Source organism: Miniopterus natalensis, chromosome 19, assembly GCF_054644295.1.
Source record: "Miniopterus natalensis isolate mMinNat1 chromosome 19, mMinNat1.hap1, whole genome shotgun sequence".
NCBI classification, from domain to species: Eukaryota; Metazoa; Chordata; class Mammalia; order Chiroptera; family Miniopteridae; genus Miniopterus; species Miniopterus natalensis.
Genome location: NC_142099.1, coordinates 4554967 through 4574654, shown reverse-complemented (window position 1 = coordinate 4574654; position 19688 = coordinate 4554967). Strand labels below are relative to the sequence as shown.

Genomic DNA, 19688 nt, shown 5'->3' with positions numbered 1-19688 from the left:
ACTACATTCTCTATGCTATACTTTACATCCCTGTGACTATTTTTATAACTGGCAATTTGCACGTTAATCCCTCCCCTTTTTCATCCATCCCCCTAAACCTCCTCCCATCTGGCAACCATCAATTTGTTCTCTGTATCTATGAGTTTATGTTTTATTTGCTTATTTATTTTGTTTTTTAGATTCCATATATGAGTGAAATCATAGGGTATTTATCTTTCTCTTTCTGACTTATTTCATTTAGCATAATACCCTCTAGGTCCATCCATGTTGCTGCAAATGGAAAGATTTCATTCTTTCTTATGGCTCAGTAATATTCCTTTGTATACATGTATTGTATGTTCTTCATTTGTCTATCAATGGACATCCAGGTTGCTTCCATATCTTGGCTATTGTGAATCGTGCTGCAATGGACACAGGTGTATAAATATGCGTTTTCAAATTTTTCCAGTAGATACCCAGAAGAGAGATTGCTGGGTCATAGGATAGCTCCATTCTTAACTTTTTGAGGAACCTCCATACCGTTTTCCACAGTGGCTGTACCAATTTACCTTCCTACCAGCAGTACACGAGAGTTCCTTTTTCTCCACAGCCTCTCCAACACTTACTTCTTGTCTTAATGGTAACAGCCATTCTAACAGGCGTGAGGTGGTATCTTATTGTGGTTTGCAGCAGCATTTTCCTCAGAGCTAGTGAAGCTGACCATCTCTTCACATCTGTTGGCCATTTGCATGTCTTCTTGGGAAAAGTGTCTGTTTAGGTCCTCTGCCCATTTTTAATTGGATTGTTTTTCCTTGTTGTTGAGTTGTATCAGTTTGTAACATGTTTTGGATATTAGCTCCTTATCGGAGGCATTGTTTGCAAATCTCTCCTCCCATTCAGTTGGTTGTCCTTGTTTTGTTGATGATTTCTGTTGCTGTGCTTTTAAATGGGATGTTGTCCCATTCATTTATTTTTGCTTTTACTTCCCTTGCCATCAGGGCTAAATTCAGAAAATCCTATCTGAGACCATGGTCCACAAATTTAGTACCTGTGTTTTCTTCTACGTATTTTATTGTTTCAGGTCTTACATTTAGGTCTTTGAGCTGATTTTTGTGTATGGTGTCAAACAGCAGTCCAGTTTCATTCTTTCGCAGGTGGCTTTCCAATTTCCCCAGCACCATTTATCGAAGAGCCTTTCCTTTTTCCACTGTATGGCTTCTTTGTCCAAATCAGTTGTCCACACACTCCAATGGCGGGAAGGCCGCCCTCTCCGGACTCTCCGGCAGGGTCAACGGGACCCTGACTGCAGGCGATGACCTTCCCTGCGAGGCGAGGCGGGGCGGCACCAGGGCACTGGACGCCGCCGTCAGGGGCGCAAGTCAGAGCAACTCACCTGCCACAGACAGAGAGTCAACACCGGGAGATGCTGGACACGCAGCTCAGGTTCCATGCAGGGCACTGAATTCACTTCCGGTCCCCTCTGTTTCCGGGTCGACTCTAGGCCGGAAGGAAGTCCGCCGTTCCAGCTTCCGGTGCGCCAACTCTCGCGTGGCGCTCGCCAGGGTTCCCGCGAGGTCGCGTGGAGGCTCCCGGTCGGAGCGCTCGACAGCCCCATAGGCGCCGGTACCCTGGCCCTGGGAGGCTCAAAACCTGGCGGCTCGGCTGGGCCGTTGCCATGGCTGCGCTGACGGCTTGGACCGGCCTCCTGGCGGCGTCGTCGTCATCATCATCATCATCATCATCATCGAGGCCACAGCAGGTGGCAGGGCCGGAGGGCGGGATGTCCTCGCCCGGGCCCCAAGGAGAGGCGGCCTTGAGGCCTCCACCGCCCACCCCGCCGGCCGCCACCCGACGGGCCGCGCTGCGCTGGCTGCGGGGCTTCGTGCTGCCCAGGGCGGCCTGCCAGGAGGACGACGACTCCTTCCCCTACGCGATCCTCTTCCAAGACCTGGACCGCAACGGGGACGGGGTGGTGGACATCATCGAGCTCCGGGAAGGGCTGAGAAACTGGAGCTCCTCGTTCGGCCTGCAGTCGGAGAAGGTGATTGACCGAGGGAACATGGCCCCGGGCGTCTGCGGAGACGCCGGGTAGCTGGGAAGCCACACCCGCCCCTGCTGGAGCTCCTGGCGCACAGATAGTGCCGCCGGCGACGCAGGGCTCCACCTTCCTCAGACGGGCGCTGTCCGCCATGATGGACGCCTCCTCCTGGCCTTGGTGGGAGAGGCCGAGTGGGTTTCTGGTGACTTCATTCAGCATTCACTGAACCCGCACAGAGTTTCAGGAGCTGTGTTAGCTGCTGTGAATGCAGGAGTCGGAGGCCTCTTTAATTAGGTCGTTCACACTTCAGGACAGGCACAGATGGGTCCCCAGAGCTGGCGGCTCTTTCTGACCGACCCAGGGTCTGGGGCGAGTCAGACCTTGATCCATGGGGTTTCCTCTGTAGCTGATTGTTTAGGACCTCGGCTAAATGAGGGGGTGTCTTCCTTCTCTAGACGGGCCTTTGACTTGATTATTTAAAAATAGGTTCAGATGGAAGTTTCAGGGTGTCATTTATTCTACTTCCCCTCTGTCAAGTGCTAAACAGTCTTCAGATACTACCCCACTTATTTCAGCTCTGTACCAGTGAGAGGGGTGTGTGTGTATGTGTGTGTGTGTGTGTGTGTGTGTGTGTGTGTGTGTGTGAAGTCCAGATGTTCCCATGGCTCAGGAAATTCCTTCAGGGTTCTGTGCTCCAAAACCTGTTGCTCTGAATTAATTTTTATATCATTATCTCAGACCTGTGTCCTCGAACTCTGCTTAGTTCCTTCAGATGGGTGACTTAAACCATCTACATGGTTTTTTATATTTGTTTACTTACTTACTTCTTACTTATTTTTAAATCCTCACCTAAGGATATTTTTTTTCCCCCATTGCTTTTCAGAGAGAGTGGAAGGAGGAGAGAGAGATACAGAAACATTGATGTGAGAGAGACACATCAGTTGGTTGCCTCCCACCCGCGCCCTGATGGGGGCTGGGCATCTAGCCTGCAAGGGAGGTACATGCCCTTGACTGGGATTGAACCCCAGACCCTTCAGTCCTCAGGCCTACACTCTAACCACTGAGCGAAACCGGCTAGGGCTACATGGTTTTATTTTTATTTTGTCTCTGGGCACTGTCTCTTAGAACGGTCTCTGGTTCTACTTCCTTCTCCAGCCCAGAATTCCAGGACACTGCACCTCAGCCTGTCAAGTATCTCAGGCTTCTGCTAACCTGAGAAGGGATATCAGAGAAGAAACCTGAGAGAGGTAGGAATCAGAGAGGAATGGCAGGGATACAGGCTCTCCTGAATCCCCTGAAACTCCACTGTGCCTTAAATACCTTCCTATTATGTCACTCAATGTGTTCTCTCTGGTTATATGAGTGACCTTTACTAGTCTGTAATTTCCTTCAGGGCAGGGACTGTATCTTCCTGTCTTTTGTTTGTTTTTTTGTTAATCCTCACCGGAGGATTTTTTTCCCCGTTGATTTTCAGAGAGAGTGGAAGGTAGGGAGGGAAGGAGGGAGAGAAGGGAGAGAGAGAGAAAGGGGAAGAAACATTGATGTGAGAGAGACACATCAATTGGTTGCTTCCTGCATGCCTCCCAATGGGGACTGGGGATCGAACCTGCACCCCTTCTGTGTGCATGCCGAGGCTCTAACCATAGAGCCACACCAGCCTAGGCTCTTCTTTTAATCCTTAGGACCTAGTCCAGGGCCCAGCTCGCAGTATTTTTCAGTTCAACAAATACTAATTAAAGGCCTTTGTGTGCTGTACTTTGTGCCGGGCATTGATGGTACAAAGATGAACAGGACACGACCTGTGTCCTTGACTTGGGAATCCACTAGAAATACAGGTGATGTGCATTTAAAAATTAGGATTATTAATTTTTTATTTACAAAAGCATAACACCCTAATGAGACTTGAACATACACTCTTACTTTATAGGTCTCAAACTATGAAGCTGTGGGTCATACTACACTTTCACATATTTTATCTCATTTAATGAGGTCTCTGTTGGCAAGAACTATGTATCTTAGTATCCTTTCAAGGTACTTGGCATTCATTGATAACTGCAGGTAAATTTTTCTAAGATTGGTGATAATTTGGAATGACATGGTGGCTATTGACTGTAGTATTGCACACTCTTTAAAATAAAAGGTTACTTGATGCACTTAGCTTTGTAGCTGTGAGTGAAAAACCAGGCTAGTGGCTGCGGATGGAAATCATAATTAGCATGAGTGAAATGGGCCAATGTTAGAATGGTACAGGGGCTTTACTTGCAACGCATCTTGGCAGTGGTTTCTTCTTTCTTGCAGGAAATTTTTAAAGCTGGAGATACCAATGCTGATTCAGGATTGGACTTCCAAGAATTTCTGCAATACCTTACAGACCATGAGAAAAAAATGAGGCTGGCATTTAACAGGCTGGACCGAAATAAGGATGGTGTGTGTATGTGTGTTTTACTCACAATTAGCTCAGCACAAATAACAATATTACAGGATATGTTTATTAGCCTTCAACTAACTCCTACTATCAAAGATTCAATTCTATTACTTGTTACGCAGTATTTCTTTAATTTCTAAGAATAATATATAAACTACATCTATTAGTGTTATAATTTCTGTTTGATTGTCATCATTTTAATAAAATAATTTTTGCCCTCTGAATTTATAGCTTCTTGGCTTAGTGAGTAGGTCTCTCCACTCTTGTGTAGTATATGAGCTGAAAGCATCATGGTAGTTTTTAAAAATGATATTTATTGTTTTCTTGATGATTTTGAAAATATTTCAGTTGCAGGAAAGTTAGATAACACAGACAAGCTCCTGAAAGAAACTGAGTTACTTGTAACTCTGCTATCTAGAGATCAGGTTTAGCATTTTAATATATTTTTATATTTCCTTTTTTGTTTTTTTATTAATCCTCACCTGAGGGTATTTTTTCCTCTGATTTTTAGAGAGAGAAGGGAGGGGGACAGGGAGAGAAACATTGATATGAGAGAGACGTCAATCAGTTGCCACCCGCACTTGCCCCAGCAGGGGCCAGGGATCAAACCTGCAACCCAGGTATGTGCCCCTGACCAGGAATTGAACCTGAGACCTTTCCGTTCTTGGGTGGATGCTCTAACCACTGAGCACACTGGCCAGGGCAAAGGTCAACTGTTCATGAATATTCCTTTAGTGAAACAAATAAACAATAACACTAAATTAGATAAGTAATGGTCTAAAGTTAACTTCACATCAGTTTAAGGCATGTTCTGCCACCAAATAAATTTTGGTGCAAAATTTACAAAATGTCTTTTATTTTGTTTTTTGTTTTTGTTTTTTTCATTCTGGAATGTAAAGCCCTTTTTAATTAAAGTGTAGTTGATGAAACGTCTTTTAATTTTAGAGCTTTTTAGTCTTTGGGTTGTGAATATGGGATGAAAGGCCTATGAAACACACTGGCTTTTTAAGACTCTTGTGTTCTAAGTATATTTTGCCTTGTTATCTTAGAGACTTTAACTTGACACTTTTTTACTTTTTACAGGAATAATAGAAACTTCAGAACTAATTGCTACTTTGGAATCACTGGGTTTACGTATTTCTGAAGCTCAGGCAAAAAAAATTCTACAAAGGTCAGCCTTTATCCTTATTGTTAATAGTTTTCATTTTTGTTTAATATTCCCTGTTAGAAACTAATTTCCATAAATGTAGCTCCTCCTTCCCTCTCTTCCTCCCTTCCTTTATTCTAACATTGTGCAGCTACAGAATTTCCATTAAGCTCACAGCCCTCTAATAACTGCTTTTGTGAGATGGATGGAGTCATGCATAGCTTAGCGTTTGGCCATATATATATTGCGTCCAGTTTCGTAATTGTTTATAGTGAAAGGATAAATTCTACACCCATTAGTTCTTCTTGGCTAGACCTGGACATCGTACTGATCTTTCTGTTGGCAGAATGGAATTTGTTTTTTAGAATTTCCATTAAGAAAAATGCAGTTGTAAAAGCATTTCACTTAATTCCACCTTTTACTCAGACTTTAAAGAAACAACATCTGATGTATTTTTTGTTTTGAGATGCTTGAAAGTTGAGTAAATCCTGAATGTCACATGTTAAAAAGTGAGTCTTTTCTTTAAATTCATAAATAAAAGGTTATTTTAATGTTGATTTTAAAAGCTATAAGTAGAGAGAAAAGGGTTAGAGGTAAAAATACTATTAGAAGAGTCAAAAGGTATAAGGTTCATCTTCAGCCAGTTTTATTCATTCATTCAACAGACATTTTCTGAGTGCTCAGTGCTAGCAATACAAAGGTGACTTTAAATAGCCTTTCCCTTTAAAAGAGCACAGGCATGTGTTTGAGAAATACAAATAAATAATTAAAAAGCAATACAAAAGAAATTCCATCAAAGTTACCAAAAAACAAGGAAAGTCTGAGAAACTGTCATGCCAAGAGGAACCTAAGGTGACATGACTACATGGAAATCCTAAAACAAATAAGGGACATTAGTTAAAAACTAAGGAACTCTGAGTAAAGTGTGAACTTTAGTTAATAACGTATCAATATTGGTTTATTAATTGTAATAAATGTACCATCATAACGTAAGATGTTGCCATTAGGGGAAACTGGTGTAACTCTCTGTGTTGTATTCTCAAAAAATCTTTTTTTAATCCTCACCTGAGGATATGTTTTATTGATTTTTAGAGAGAGAGAGGAGGGGAAAGAGAGAGAAACATTGATCTTTTGCCTCCCTTACGTGCTCTTACTGGGGATTGAACCCACAATCTAGGTATGTGCCCTAACGGAATTGAACCCACAACCTTTTCGTGTATGAAACGATGCTCCAACTGACTGAGCCACCCGGCCAGGAATATATTTTCAATTCTTCTTAAAAAATAAAGTCTATTAAATATGAAAATACAGCAATATTCATGAAGTCCAAAGGAGTGGCTTTTACAATAAATATGTAAGAAGCATGTAATGTGTTTTTATAAATGTAGTAAGCACAATTTTTTTTTTAATTTCAGCATTGATACTGATGGGACAATGACAGTAGACTGGGATGAATGGAAGTACTACTTTTTACTTCATCCTGCAGCAAATATCAATGAAATTGCTGGTTTCTGGAAGCGTTCTACTGTAAGATTACTTTGTACTTTATTTTTATTTGTCATAAATGTCATAGCTGTTATTATGGTCATACAATTCCTATAATACTTCCAGCCTCAGTGACTAAAATAACAGTATTCTCTCTCACACTGTTTTACTAATTTAATGAGGAGTGTTAGTATTATATATACAAACACAGCTACCATGATTTCTTTGTTTGCTAAAACCTAGAACTTAAAATGGATGCCCATCTGCTGAAAGGGCTTCTTTTGTGTTTCAGATACATTACTCTGGTAGAGTCCACTGTCCTAGAAAAGTAGAAAAGTTACGTACTCTTCTTTATTCACAGATATCATGTGCTCTGTTTGGGCTTCTGTCATAGGAAATGTAAAGTCAGGTTAAGGCTCAACATTTTAGAGTCAGAAAGGATCAAAGATGTCACCCCCTCTCCTCTTTTTATGTAACCATTCGCCTTGGAGTTGTGAGGAACGAATGAGGTTTTGTAATTAGGAACTTTTTTTCTTATGCAGGGGTTAAGTCAATTATTTGTTCGTGACATCCTATTTGTATCCATCCTTGTGACTTCTTACCCCCCCCCCCCACTTCATAGACAATATAGGGGGGGATTAAGAGCATAAGATTTGGAGTCAGACTGCCTAGGTTTGAATTTCACATCTGCCACCCACTAGTTATAGAACCCCTCTGTGCCTCAGTTTCCTCAGTTATATACTAGGGATAATAATATTAAGAGCTCTGATAATTAAATTAGTAAGTTAGTGTATTTAGAAAAGGGCTAAACAGGTAATATATGTGTTCAGTGAATGTTACTTATTATGGTAGACACTTAGTCTCATGTTCCATCTGTGTCCTTGAATGTAGATGCATTCTTAGGAATCACATAGTGTTGCTTCATGTGTGCGCTTTAACTCACACAGATAGTCTTGTGCTGAGGGCCACATCAGATTTCTTTTTTTTTTTTTTTTTTTTTTTTTATATGTATCTTTATTGATTTCAGAGCGAGGAAAGAAGAGGGAGAGAGAGAGATAGAAACATCAATGATGAGAGAGTCATTGATCAAGCCCACAACCCAAGCATGTGCCCTGACCAGGAATTGAACTCCGATCGCCTGGATCCTAGGTCGACGCTCAACCGCTGAGCCACACCCGGCTGGGCCACATCAGATTTCATGCACTGATCATACGACATTATGTTTTAAGATTTGTTATGCATTCATCTGGCTTATTGCTTCTGACTACTGCATAGCATGTGTGTAACATCTCCCTTTACCCATTCTCCTAGTAATAGACATCTAGGTTTTCTCCAGTTCCCCACCCACAAAATGCTTTTCTTTTATGTATCTGAAAGAGTGTCATTTGGATTTCTGAGTCAGAAGGAATATGCATTTATAAATTTTACTAGGGTATCCAGTCTTCACTTTCCAGAATGCCCTCTAACCATGTTATTTGCCAGAATGGCTTGCTGGGGCAGCTCACTCCCACAGCAGTGCAGGGTGGTTTTTTCTTCTCTATAGATTACTGTTACTGGGCATTATCCAGTTTTCTGTATTTGCCATTTTGTAGGGCATAAAGTGATATCTTGTTGGTTTAATGTGCATTTCACTGGTTCTTAGTGCATTTTAAACTTCTCTTCATGTAAGTTTTTTTTGTTTTTAAATCTTCTCCTGGTGATATTTTTCCATTGTTTTTCAGAGAGAGTAGAAGGGACAGAGAGAGAAACATTGATGTGAGAGAGACACATCGATTGGTTGCCTCCCCCATAAGCCTGGACCAGGGCCAGGGATCGAGCCTACAACCGAGGTATGTGCCCTTGGCTGGAATGGAACCCAGGACTCTTCAGTCTGAGGGCTAACACTCTAATCACTGAGCCAAACTAGCTAGGGCTCTTGATATAAATATTGTACATTCATGTGCTTTTCTCTGCATTGTCTGTTTTTTCAGATTTATTGAGATATAAATGGTATATAACATTGTTCAAGTTAAGGTATACAACATGATATTTGATACACTTATATATTGTGAAATGATTACCCCAGTAGGGTTACTTAACACCTCATCACCTCACATAATATTCCTATTTTATGGTAAGAACATTTAAGATTTACTCTCCTAGCAACTTTCAAGCATGTGATAAATGCTGTGTAGTTAAATACAGTCACCGTGCTGTACATGAGATCCCCAGACCTTACTCATCTCATAACTGGAAGTCCCGTTTAACCAATGTCTCCCCATTTCCTCCATTTTCCCCATTTCCCAGCCCATTCTACTCTCAATTTCTGTGAATTTGGCTTTTTATTTCTATTATTATTTTTTACTTCGGACAGGAAGTAGGGTTTATTGTTGGGTGTAAGGAGGGGGCAGCACTGAGACTCTCATGAGTGCAGGGCCCACCATTCATCCAGGGGACCACAATTAGGCATGTATTTGATCCCACAGCCTTCTGGGATGAGCGGCTTTTGAGCCACCATGTCTTCAGACTCATCTGCATTAAACTTAGTAAAACCCTACTGCTTGGAGATGTGGATCTTCTGGCGGCCAAGTTCAGGGAGCTTGAACTTGGCTCTGCGTAGGGCCTCAGTCACATACTCCTTGTCTGCATCTTGGTGCAGATGGCCATGATGATGTGGCCAATGTGGACCCTGGCCACTGTGCCCTAGGGTTTCCCAAAGGCACCCCCGCATACCTGTCGAGCCTGTTAGCCCCAGCACAGGACCACATCCTGTTGATGTGGAAGATGTGGCAGGGGTGGGGCCGCGCTTGGTTGTGAAAGTCATCTTTGCCATAGCTTTTCACCATGTACTTGTTGGCACAAATAGAGCAGCCTCCAGGGCTTCAGAGGAGAGCTGCTCATGTTTGTCTGATACCCCGTGGCCACAGTCGTCCACTTTTGCCTTCTTCTGTCCCAGGTCAAAGATGTGGATGTTGGCATCAGGGACCCCTTCGCAGAAGCGAGACTTTGGGTACGGCTGTTCTTATAATACCCGTAACACCGGGCGGGGCGCCGGCCCTTGGTGACACCAGGATCTTCAGTGGCATGCCGAAGGGAAAGAGACTATGAATTTGGCTTTTTAGTTTCCATGTATAAGTAATGCCATACAGTATCTTTCTATGTCTGACTTATTTAACTTAGCATAATATCCTCATGGCCCATCCATATTATTGCAAATGGCAGGATTTCCTTCTTTCTTAAGGCTGAATAATAAACCATTGTGTATGTATATATATTTCTGGGTATATATGTGTATATGTGTGTATATATGTGTATATATATCTTGCCAACATTTGTTATTTCTTTTTTCTTTTTTAGGTAATAGCCATTCAAACAGGTGTGAGGGAATAACTCATTGTGGTTTTGATTTGCATTTCCCCAATGATTAGTGATATGGAACATCTTTTCATATATATGGACATTTGTATGTCTTCTTTGGATAAATGTCTCTTTAGTTCTTTTGCCCACTTTTTTCATTGGATTTTGTTATTGAGTTGTATGAGTTTTAAAAATATATTTTGGATATTAACCCCTTATCAGCTATGTGATTTGTAGATATTTTCTCCCATTTTGTAGGTTGCCTTTTTATATTACTGATTATTTCTTTTGCTGTGCAGAAGCTTTTTGGTTTGATGCAGTCCCACATATTTTTTGCTTTTGTTAATTATGCTTTTGGTGTCAAATCCAAAACATCATTGCCAAGACCAATGTCAAGGAGCTTTTTTGCTGTGTTTTCTTGTAGGAGTTTCACATGTTTAAGTCTTTAATTTATTTTGAGTTAATTTTTATAAGTGATGTGAGATAGGAGTCCACTTTCATTCTGCTGTATGTGATTATCCAGTTTTCCCAGCACCATTTATTGAAGAGACTGTCCTTTTCCACTGAGTATTCTTGGCTTCTTTGTCAAATATTAGTTGATTGTATAAGTCAGGGTTCATTTCTGGGCTCTCAGTTCTCTTCCATTTATGTGTCTCTTTTTATGCCAGTACCATACTGGGTTGACTACCATAGCTTTATAGTATAGTTTGAAAGCAGGAGTGTGATGCCTCTAGTTTTGTTCTTCTGGTCTGAGGATTACTTTGGCTATTCAGGGTCTTGTGATTCTACATGCATTTTGGGATTTCTTTTCTATTTCTGGGAAAAATGCCATTGGAATTTTGATGGTGATTGCATTGAATCTGTAGATGGCTTTGGGTAGTATGGACATTTTAACAATATTGATTCTTCCAATCCATGAGCACAGCATATCTTTCTATTTATTTGTGTCTTCTTCAATTTCTTTCATCAGCGGGAATTGATTTTACATTAAACCTATATCTGAATGCATTATTAAAAATTATTTGGTCTAGTACCAGTGAGGTGAAAGATGAAAAAAAATCTTGTGGTTTTTTTGGTCTTTGTAAAAAGTTATCCTCTTAATTTATCAAGTGTTTGCATTTTTCTCTATCATCTAATTCTGATTTTACATTTTATCAGATAATTGACATAGGGGAGAGCATAGCTATTCCAGATGAATTTACTGAGCAAGAAAAGCGTTCTGGAGATTGGTGGCGGCGATTGGCGGCAGGAGGAATAGCTAGCATGATTTCAAGGACGTGCACCGCGCCTTTTGACCGCTTGAAACTCATGATGCAGGTAGATTGCATGGTCACTGGCCCTTACGCGTTAAAGTCACCTGAAAATCCTTGATAACTTGCAAAGGAAATGTTTTGATACATTTCATACTAGTCATTAAAGTTGTACATTTTTTGAAAATGTAAATTGTCTTATTTTCAATATTAAAAAATTTCTTAAAGATGCTTGTATACTGTTTAAATGAATTTTCATTTGAAATAATAATAGAACCAACCACTCTATTAGAAGTTTTTTCAAAAACATAAGTCTACTAAAGAAGTGATAAGACACCATTAGTCTAATTTATTAGTTATTTCTAGACTCTGACACCTACCTAATAGCCTAGTTTTACTCTACTATTTCAGTACTAAGAATATTTCTAAAATGGAAGTTAAGTTACCAGAGTGGGTTATTGATTAATATCTCATTAGAAGTAGTGTTGTCTAATTACCTTTTATTTTACTGAGTAATGGATTGTTAACAGTAGTTATAATATAGTGTATGGCTTAATCTGTGAAGTAATTAAAATTTTATATTTGCTGCATACTTTCTCTGCAAAGATACAAAAATTAATAATCCACAATCTAGTGAACTTAAATTTGTAATTAAATTTACATACCTTGTTTTTTATTGTCTTTTGGAATTTTGGTAACATCGTGACATTTGGTAATGGATTATGAATAGCTGGGGTGTTTTTTGGTTGATGTCTGATCTTATTTTTGACCGACTCATATTTAGAGGTAGGAGCTGTCAGAGTGGACAGCCTCCATCTCTTGGCAGTCTGTTCCTGGTGCTTTTCTTTGTCTTCCTTCATTCTCCTATCCAAATTCTGTAGCCTCTTTACTCTGAGCCTCTTCGTTAGTTTTATTACTGTGCTACTTCTTCAGAGCCATGGCCGATGTGTGTGTTGCAGGACATGTGGAGCAACAAGGTACTGAATCTTAGGGACTTTGGTCTTGGGTTTCACACCTTCTATGTTTCGAGGCTTTCTGACAACACGCTGATGCACTGATGGGCATCATCATCTTTAGAGAGATTGGAAAGTTTGCAGATCTGCCAGCTCTTTTGGGCCCCAGGCAATGAGGCACAGCCATATTAGTTAGTCTGAGAATATCTTCTCTTTTTTTTCTAGGTTCATAGTTCACAGTCAAAAAGAATGAGATTAATTGGTGGGTTTGGACAGATGGTAAAAGAAGGAGGAATTCGTTCTCTTTGGCGAGGAAATGGTGCAAATGTTTTCAAAATTGCACCTGAGACGGCCATCAAGATTGGGGCCTATGAACAGGTAAATGCTGTTGTCTGTGGAATTTTATAACAAAGATCAGATTTTAAATTGAATGTTTAAAAAGTTTAGGCTTTCATGAGAGAAAATGAGTGTGCTCAAGCAGTAGATATCAACTTAAATATGAGTGACTTTGTACATTCTCATTTGATTACTTTTTGTTTTCATATTGCTATTGTTTATAAAAGATGTCCCATGGATTATAGTATATTACCATAACTGATGTGTATTAGTAGTTCTTTTAATTTTAGTGTTGCAGTGAAGGAAGCCCTCACAAAATATTTCAATATTGGCTTCCCTTTGAGCAGTTTGAATGCTTTATTTAAAATTTGTTAATCTGATATAGGACTTTGATTTTGCTTAAATAATTCACTTTGAGATGAGCTATGTTTATTTTTTTTTTAAATGAAGAATCCAATTTTTCTTTTCTTTTTTAAAATATATCTTTATTGATTTCAGAGAGAGGAAAGGAGAGGGAGAAAGAGATAGAAACATCAATGATGAGAGTCATTGACTGAGCCCGCAACCCGGGCATGTGCCCTGACCAGGAATTGAACCCTGATCGCCTGGATCCTAGGTTGACGCTCAACCGCTGAGCCATGCCCGGCTGGGTGAGCTATGTTTATTTTTAAGTAGTGCAAGTTATTAGTGTTACATAAGAGTCCAAGAGTGCTCTTTGCACGTCTCAGGTTTTCTGTTTTCCGCAGGCTCCGATAGCTTTGGAGAAGGCCCAAAGGCAAAAAAAATGCAAGATGCCTTAGTTCATGTCTCCTAGATCTTGCTAAAAGCAGCAAGGAGTGGTCAACACTGACCAACATGCTGATATTTTATAGTCAGTTTTCCTAGAACTTCAGGCTCAGAAAGCACATGGTTTACCTTCCCAGTTATCACAGGAGGTAGTTTCATCAAGCATTTCCACAAAGCACTGGACAGATCACCACCTCCTTAGGTTGCAGTATCTGTGTCCTAACAGTAAAGCCAGACCATGTATTGTAGGTTTTAGTTATGACAGTACCCTACAGCTAGTAACCAATTTCTGTACTGGTTAGGGTTCATTCTAAGCTGTTGTAACAAAGAGAGACCAAAATACAGTAGCTTCATTATGTTAGAGGCAAGTGGTCCAGGGCTAACAGTATAGCTCTGCCATCTTCAGCACATGGCTTCAGAGGTCACAACCATGTGCCATTTCCCAGGTGGAGGAAAGAGGAGTCCAAGCATCTTTAAGGAGATGTCTCAGAATTTGCATACCCAACTTCCCTTCCTATCTCATTAGCCAAATTGAGTCACTGAACCACCCAATCTAGCTGCAAGGGAGGCGATGGAAATGTAGTTTATAGTGGAGTTGGCTCCATTACTAAAACGAAGTTGATGATAACGGTTACTGGGAACAGACAATGGTGTCTGCCACGTGAACCAAACCAGTCGCACTTCCCGATGGGGAGCCGCTGATGTGAGAACCAGTCAGTTCTTAGGAGCTGAATTGTATTGATGAGAGACCACTGGAAAAGGCAAACGGGAAAGCATCTTGCCTAGGAGGAGACAAGATAACCTGCTTCCAAGGCTGTCTTGGATTCTAAATGAGTTTCCATTTTCAGTCTCATGAAACTTGACTGACTTAGTTCCTGTGAAGCCTGACCTTTAAGCTGATATTTATGTTTTCCTTATTTCCACGTGTGCTATTGTAGTAGCCTCCCAGTTTTCTTGAGCTAACCAGAATAAACTGTTCCGTGTAACAAACCGAGCCTTTTGCATCAGGTTACTATTCCTGATTACCCAGTAGCCAAAGAATATTAAGTACCTTCCACATGGAAGGTGTGGGGCTAAAAAGAGAAAAGATACAGTCCCTGCCACCTTTGTGTTATTTGTATACCTTTTATGAAATAGTATGACATTCATGAATGTGCTTAAGTTACTTAATATTGCCAACTTACTCTGCAGAAGGAAAGGGAAAAGATTCTTATTACCTTAGACAATTGCATAAAAATTGAAATCAAGTATTCTACTAGATGCTAATATCAGGTGTCTAGAATACTTTTACAAATAATTTTGTAGTATTAATGTTATAAACTTAGAAACAATATATATTCCATTTCAGTAATATTGTACATTTAATATTTTTATTTATACAGTATAAGAAATGGCTTAGTTTTGATGGTGCTAAAATAGGAATTTTTGAGAGATTTATAGCTGGATCATTGGCTGGTGTAACTGCTCAGACCTGTATTTACCCCATGGAGGTATGTACTATTATAAAATTTTAGCTAAAGTAATGCTTCATAACTTTTTAAGAAATAAATGAATCCCATATCAAGAATTTGTTCAATAAACAATTTTATAGCTATAAGATTTAAATCCCATATCAAGTATCAGTTGGCCTCAGTGTATTTTTTTGTTGTTTAGGATAAAGGTAGTATTATAGATGCACCAAGAAGATAACAGTGTCGTCGTCTGCTGTTTAATTGACTTACTCATTAATACTGCATACCCACTCCGTGTGAGGTACTTTTCTAGATCCAGAGATGAGTCAGACAGTCATTTGGTCATGGAGCTTCTTATAGTCTAGAAGGGAGACAAAACATGTATATCCATGATGATGGTCCAACATAGAAAATACAGATTTTAGAAGAGAGAGCAATAGGAAGTATTAGTGGAAATTTAGAGGGGAGAAATTATTTCCAGCTAGGGATTTCATGAAAGACATGAATAGAATGTGTGAGTTTGGCTTAGAATTGGACATTCAGAGATGTTGGGTAAGAAGAAAGTGCACTGCCCTGGAGAGGTTAGAGTTTTAAGACTGGGGTTATCCAGAGTGTAGGGTCCTGCAGAGAAGGTCATAAAACAAAGGGCTTCCACCTGCTTGCTCAGTGGCGCTCCCTTAGGACACACAGTTTGCCCAATCAAGACAGAGTTGAGACTTTTTTATTTTTTATGTTGGCTTCTTTGGAGAGTTACTTCTCCTATCATACTATGTAGAGTTCCCTTAAATTCATTTAATGGAAGTTAAGAGGACAAGGAGTGAGGTTCTGTCAGAAGAATTACATTAAGCAGCGTACTGATCACAGTCACCTACTGGAGCCCACTGTGGCCCTCGTAGCCTCTCTTATGTTACTGCTTCATGAGCACACAATGAGCCCAAGTCATATTAAATCATAGTTTATAGGCCTCGTAGCCTCTCTTATGTTACTGCTTCATGAGCACACAATGAGCCCAAGTCATATTAAATTATAGTTTATAGGCCTCACTGCTGCCCTAGTCCCCAGAGTATGTATTTAAATGTACATAGAATTTTCTTCACTTGAACAAGACTATGTACTTTTTTAAAACTTGGATTTTGGCTGTAGTTGCTTTATTTTGAAGCAATAATGGTGTCTCCAATCATTTGTTTCATAATATGTTGCTTTACAGCCCAGTAAGGGAGGTTGAGTGGATGTATCCATCAGAGCCATGATGATGAGTCATATTCTCCTGTTAAAAAAAGCTGTAATACTATATCAGTTCATTATTGAGTGAGTTAGTAAGAAATCAAAATTAGGTGTAGGATTGCTTTCTTTTTTGATTTCTCTGATAATTAGTAAACATTGTGCTATAATACAGTTTCCTAGGTTGCTAGATAAGCTGAGTGACTCTGATTAATGTGTTTTTACTACATTATCTCACATTCAGGTTATAAAGACCAGACTGGCTCTCAGTAACACTGGACAGTATTCAGGGATCCTTGACTGTGGCAAGAAGCTCCTGAAACAAGAAGGTGTCAGGACCTTCTTCAAAGGCTATATCCCCAATTTGCTCGGCATTATCCCCTATGCAGGCACAGACCTCACTGTTTACGAGGTAAGTTTATTCTTGTAATGTAACATCATGTGTGAGATGGGAAAACTTGGTACAATAATAGATTTTATTCTAAAAACCTGGTTATAAATGACTTTTCATGAAATAGCTTCTGACCAAGAAGTGAATTGAATGGTTTTCTCTGGCTTTTCATATATATGTTAGTTGTCTGGTATTCTAATAATTTTTTGTTTGGTGTTTTTTTGGTGTGTGAATTAGTTTTTGGTAATAATAATTATAGACCAAAATGCTGACAAAATGGTGGTTCTCATCTCTGGATCATACCAGAATTACCAATGTCTGGATCAATAAAAAGATTCTTGGGCTACATCCCAAGATACTCTGATTTAATTATTCCTGGGAGAGGCCTGGCATTCAGGCTTTGTGACTCTCTAGGAGAATCTGATACACGGTTAAGGTGGAGAAAACAGAGATATTATTGCACAGTTGTGAAAATGAGAATAGTGGAAAGGAAACGGTTTTTGGGGAGGCAGCATGGAGCCAGGGCAGGTATCCTGACAGTGTGGTGCTGAATAGGCAGGACTCCAGGTCCCTCCCCTTTCAGCCATTTTATTTTTATGACCATGTAACCCTTTCAGGTAGACTATCTTAACAACACTCCTCTGGTCATAAGAACCAGACGAGAGCATGTGACTGGCATAGCTTCCATCCATTCTCAGCACGGGAAGGACAGCTCTCTAGGCACAGGCTCAGTGGTATTTTTGGCAGGTGGTACCACCATCACAAGAAAGATAGCCAGTTTCATTTAGCCCTTAATATGCTGACTTCTTTTTGGTAGAAGTTTAAAGTATTGAATATTATAATGTGTACTTCTTTCCCTGTTTGTTTTCTTGTTTCTGTGATCTTACTAAATAATTTCATTGCTCCTGTTTAATGTTGGCCTCCCTCCACTCTTTAATTTCTACTGTTCATACCAGAGTGATATTATACATTTATCTCTCTATTGTTACACACCGAGCAAAGACATATTTGAAATTTTTTTTTTAAAGCATCAAATTATACATTTCATAGTAAATTGTCCCAGTATGTAACTGTCAAGTTGTATCCTTTAATAAATGAACAGTTCGAAAGCCACTTAGTGATATTTTAAACCCACTGTTGCAAAATAATTCCTTCCAACTACTTTCATGCAAGGAACAGCAAATATGGAAAGATGAATCTTTCTTAAAAGTTGAGAAATTATGGTTTTGTTAACCTAGAGTGGATTAGCAGTCTTTTCTATAATCTGTAAATCCTCGAGACTCCGGAATTTTGCTTGGGTCATTGAAGAGCATTACAAGCCAAACAGTCAAGCAAAATGAAACGAACAAAACCCCAAATAAACAGAACCTACACAGATACAAACATAAGAGAAGGTAACTGAGGTTGTATGACTCCTTTACTTGGGAACATCTGCATGCCCTGTCCCTGAGAGGACAGCGGGGACAGGGGACAGCCTCCTCTGTACAGGGATTAGAAACAACCTTCTGTAAAGATCGTGGAAAGAACCATTACTGAAGTCAAGCCACCAACCTGGACTCCCATTGATCATCTTTGTGACCTGATACCTTAGTCTCTCTGAATGAGCTTCCTTGTTGATAAAATGTATGAAATGGAGACAACAGTTCTGACGTGTCAGGTTTCTATAGGAATTAAATGACAAAAACGCTCAGTATAATTTCAGAATCAAGCAGCTACTCAGGAATGTTTACTGAAGTTGTTGAGCAATGAATTTATTCCGCTTCTGCTTGCACAGTGGATAAAGGACGTTTATTGCTTTCTTCTCTTCCAGCTTTTGAAGACCTATTGGCTAGAACATTATGCAGGAAACTCTGTGGACCCCGGGATAATGATTTCTCTGGGATGTAGTACCGTGTCTCACGCGAGTGGTCAGATAGCCAGCTTCCCTCTGAGCCTTCTTAGAACACGCATGCAGGCTCAAGGTGAGTGGGGTATGTGTGTATTAAATGAAGTAATAATAAGTTTAAAAAGTTAATAATTAATATTCAGGTTTCCTGTAACCATATTCTTAGAAACCAGCTGCTATGATGGTGTACTAAGAGCTATTAAATTTGAAGTGTTGTTCATGCAACTGAGATAAGGGAATTTTTGGTTTACTTAATTTTTTTTTTTTAATTAAAAAAATATCTTTATTGATTTCAGAGAGAGGAAGGGAGAGGGAAGGAGAGATAGAAACATCAATGACGAGAGAGTCATTGATTGGCTGCCTCCTGTACGCCCCCAACTGGGGATGGAGCCTGCAACCCAGGCATGTGCCCTGACCAGGAATCAAACTGCAATCTCCTGGATCCTTGGTCAGTGCTCAACCGCTGAGCTATGCCTGGCCAGGCAGGTTTACTTAATTTTAATTAATTTAGATTTAGATAGTGTCATGTGTCTAGTGACTAGGATATTGGACTGCAGAGGATATTCTGTGGGTAGAGAGAGAGGTGTACTCTGAAGGAATTTCAGCCCCTGTAAATTCTCATTAATCACTGGACCATCTTAATGTATAAAAATTAAATACTGAATCACACTGATCTTTGTCTTCAATTTATAGCCCTGAAGGAAAAAGGAAAAACTTCTATGATTCGTCTCATTCAAGATATATATAAAAAAGAAGGGAAAAGGGGATTTTTCAGGGGCCTCACCCCAAACATCTTAAAAGTGCTCCCTGCAGTGATTGTCGGCTCCGTGGTTTACGAGAAAGTGAAAAGGCAGTTTGGACTAATTTAGAAGTGAAATTGTTGTCATTACTCTGATCACTTAATTGTAAGATAATACCTGGGTTATAAAGAAAAATTGGTCTTTTCCTAAAAGGGGGAAAAAAGCATCAAATAATCGTTAAAACATTTTCTCTTTATTATAAAAA

General features: G+C 39.9%; 1 protein-coding gene and 1 pseudogene across 1 annotated transcript; one reads left to right on the top strand and one right to left on the bottom strand.

Annotated features, from left to right (window-relative positions):
• Positions 1-1654: 1654 nt before the first annotated feature.
• LOC107541168 (mitochondrial adenyl nucleotide antiporter SLC25A24-like) lies at positions 1655-19552 on the top strand. Its single transcript, XM_087828146.1, has 9 exons — positions 1655-2020; positions 4316-4442; positions 5526-5613; positions 7005-7116; positions 11569-11727; positions 12839-12991; positions 16652-16819; positions 18609-18759; positions 19377-19552. The coding sequence occupies exons 1-9, from the start codon at positions 1655-1657 to the stop codon at positions 19550-19552; spliced, it is 1500 nt and encodes a 499-aa protein (XP_087684272.1).
• Positions 9476-11101, bottom strand: LOC107541163 (large ribosomal subunit protein uL16-like; annotated as a pseudogene).
• Positions 19553-19688: the final 136 nt, after the last annotated feature.

Excerpts from the sequence above, each read along its gene's own strand:
- LOC107541168 (XM_087828146.1), top strand. The coding sequence starts at position 1,655 with ATGGCTGCGCTGACGGCTTGGACCGGCCTCCTGGCGGCGTCGTCGTCA. Across the intron at positions 4,443-5,525 it reads GCTGGACCGAAATAAGGATG|GAATAATAGAAACTTCAGAA; the intron begins GTGTGTGTATGT and ends TACTTTTTACAG. Across the intron at positions 11,728-12,838 it reads GCTTGAAACTCATGATGCAG|GTTCATAGTTCACAGTCAAA; the intron begins GTAGATTGCATG and ends TTTTTTTTCTAG.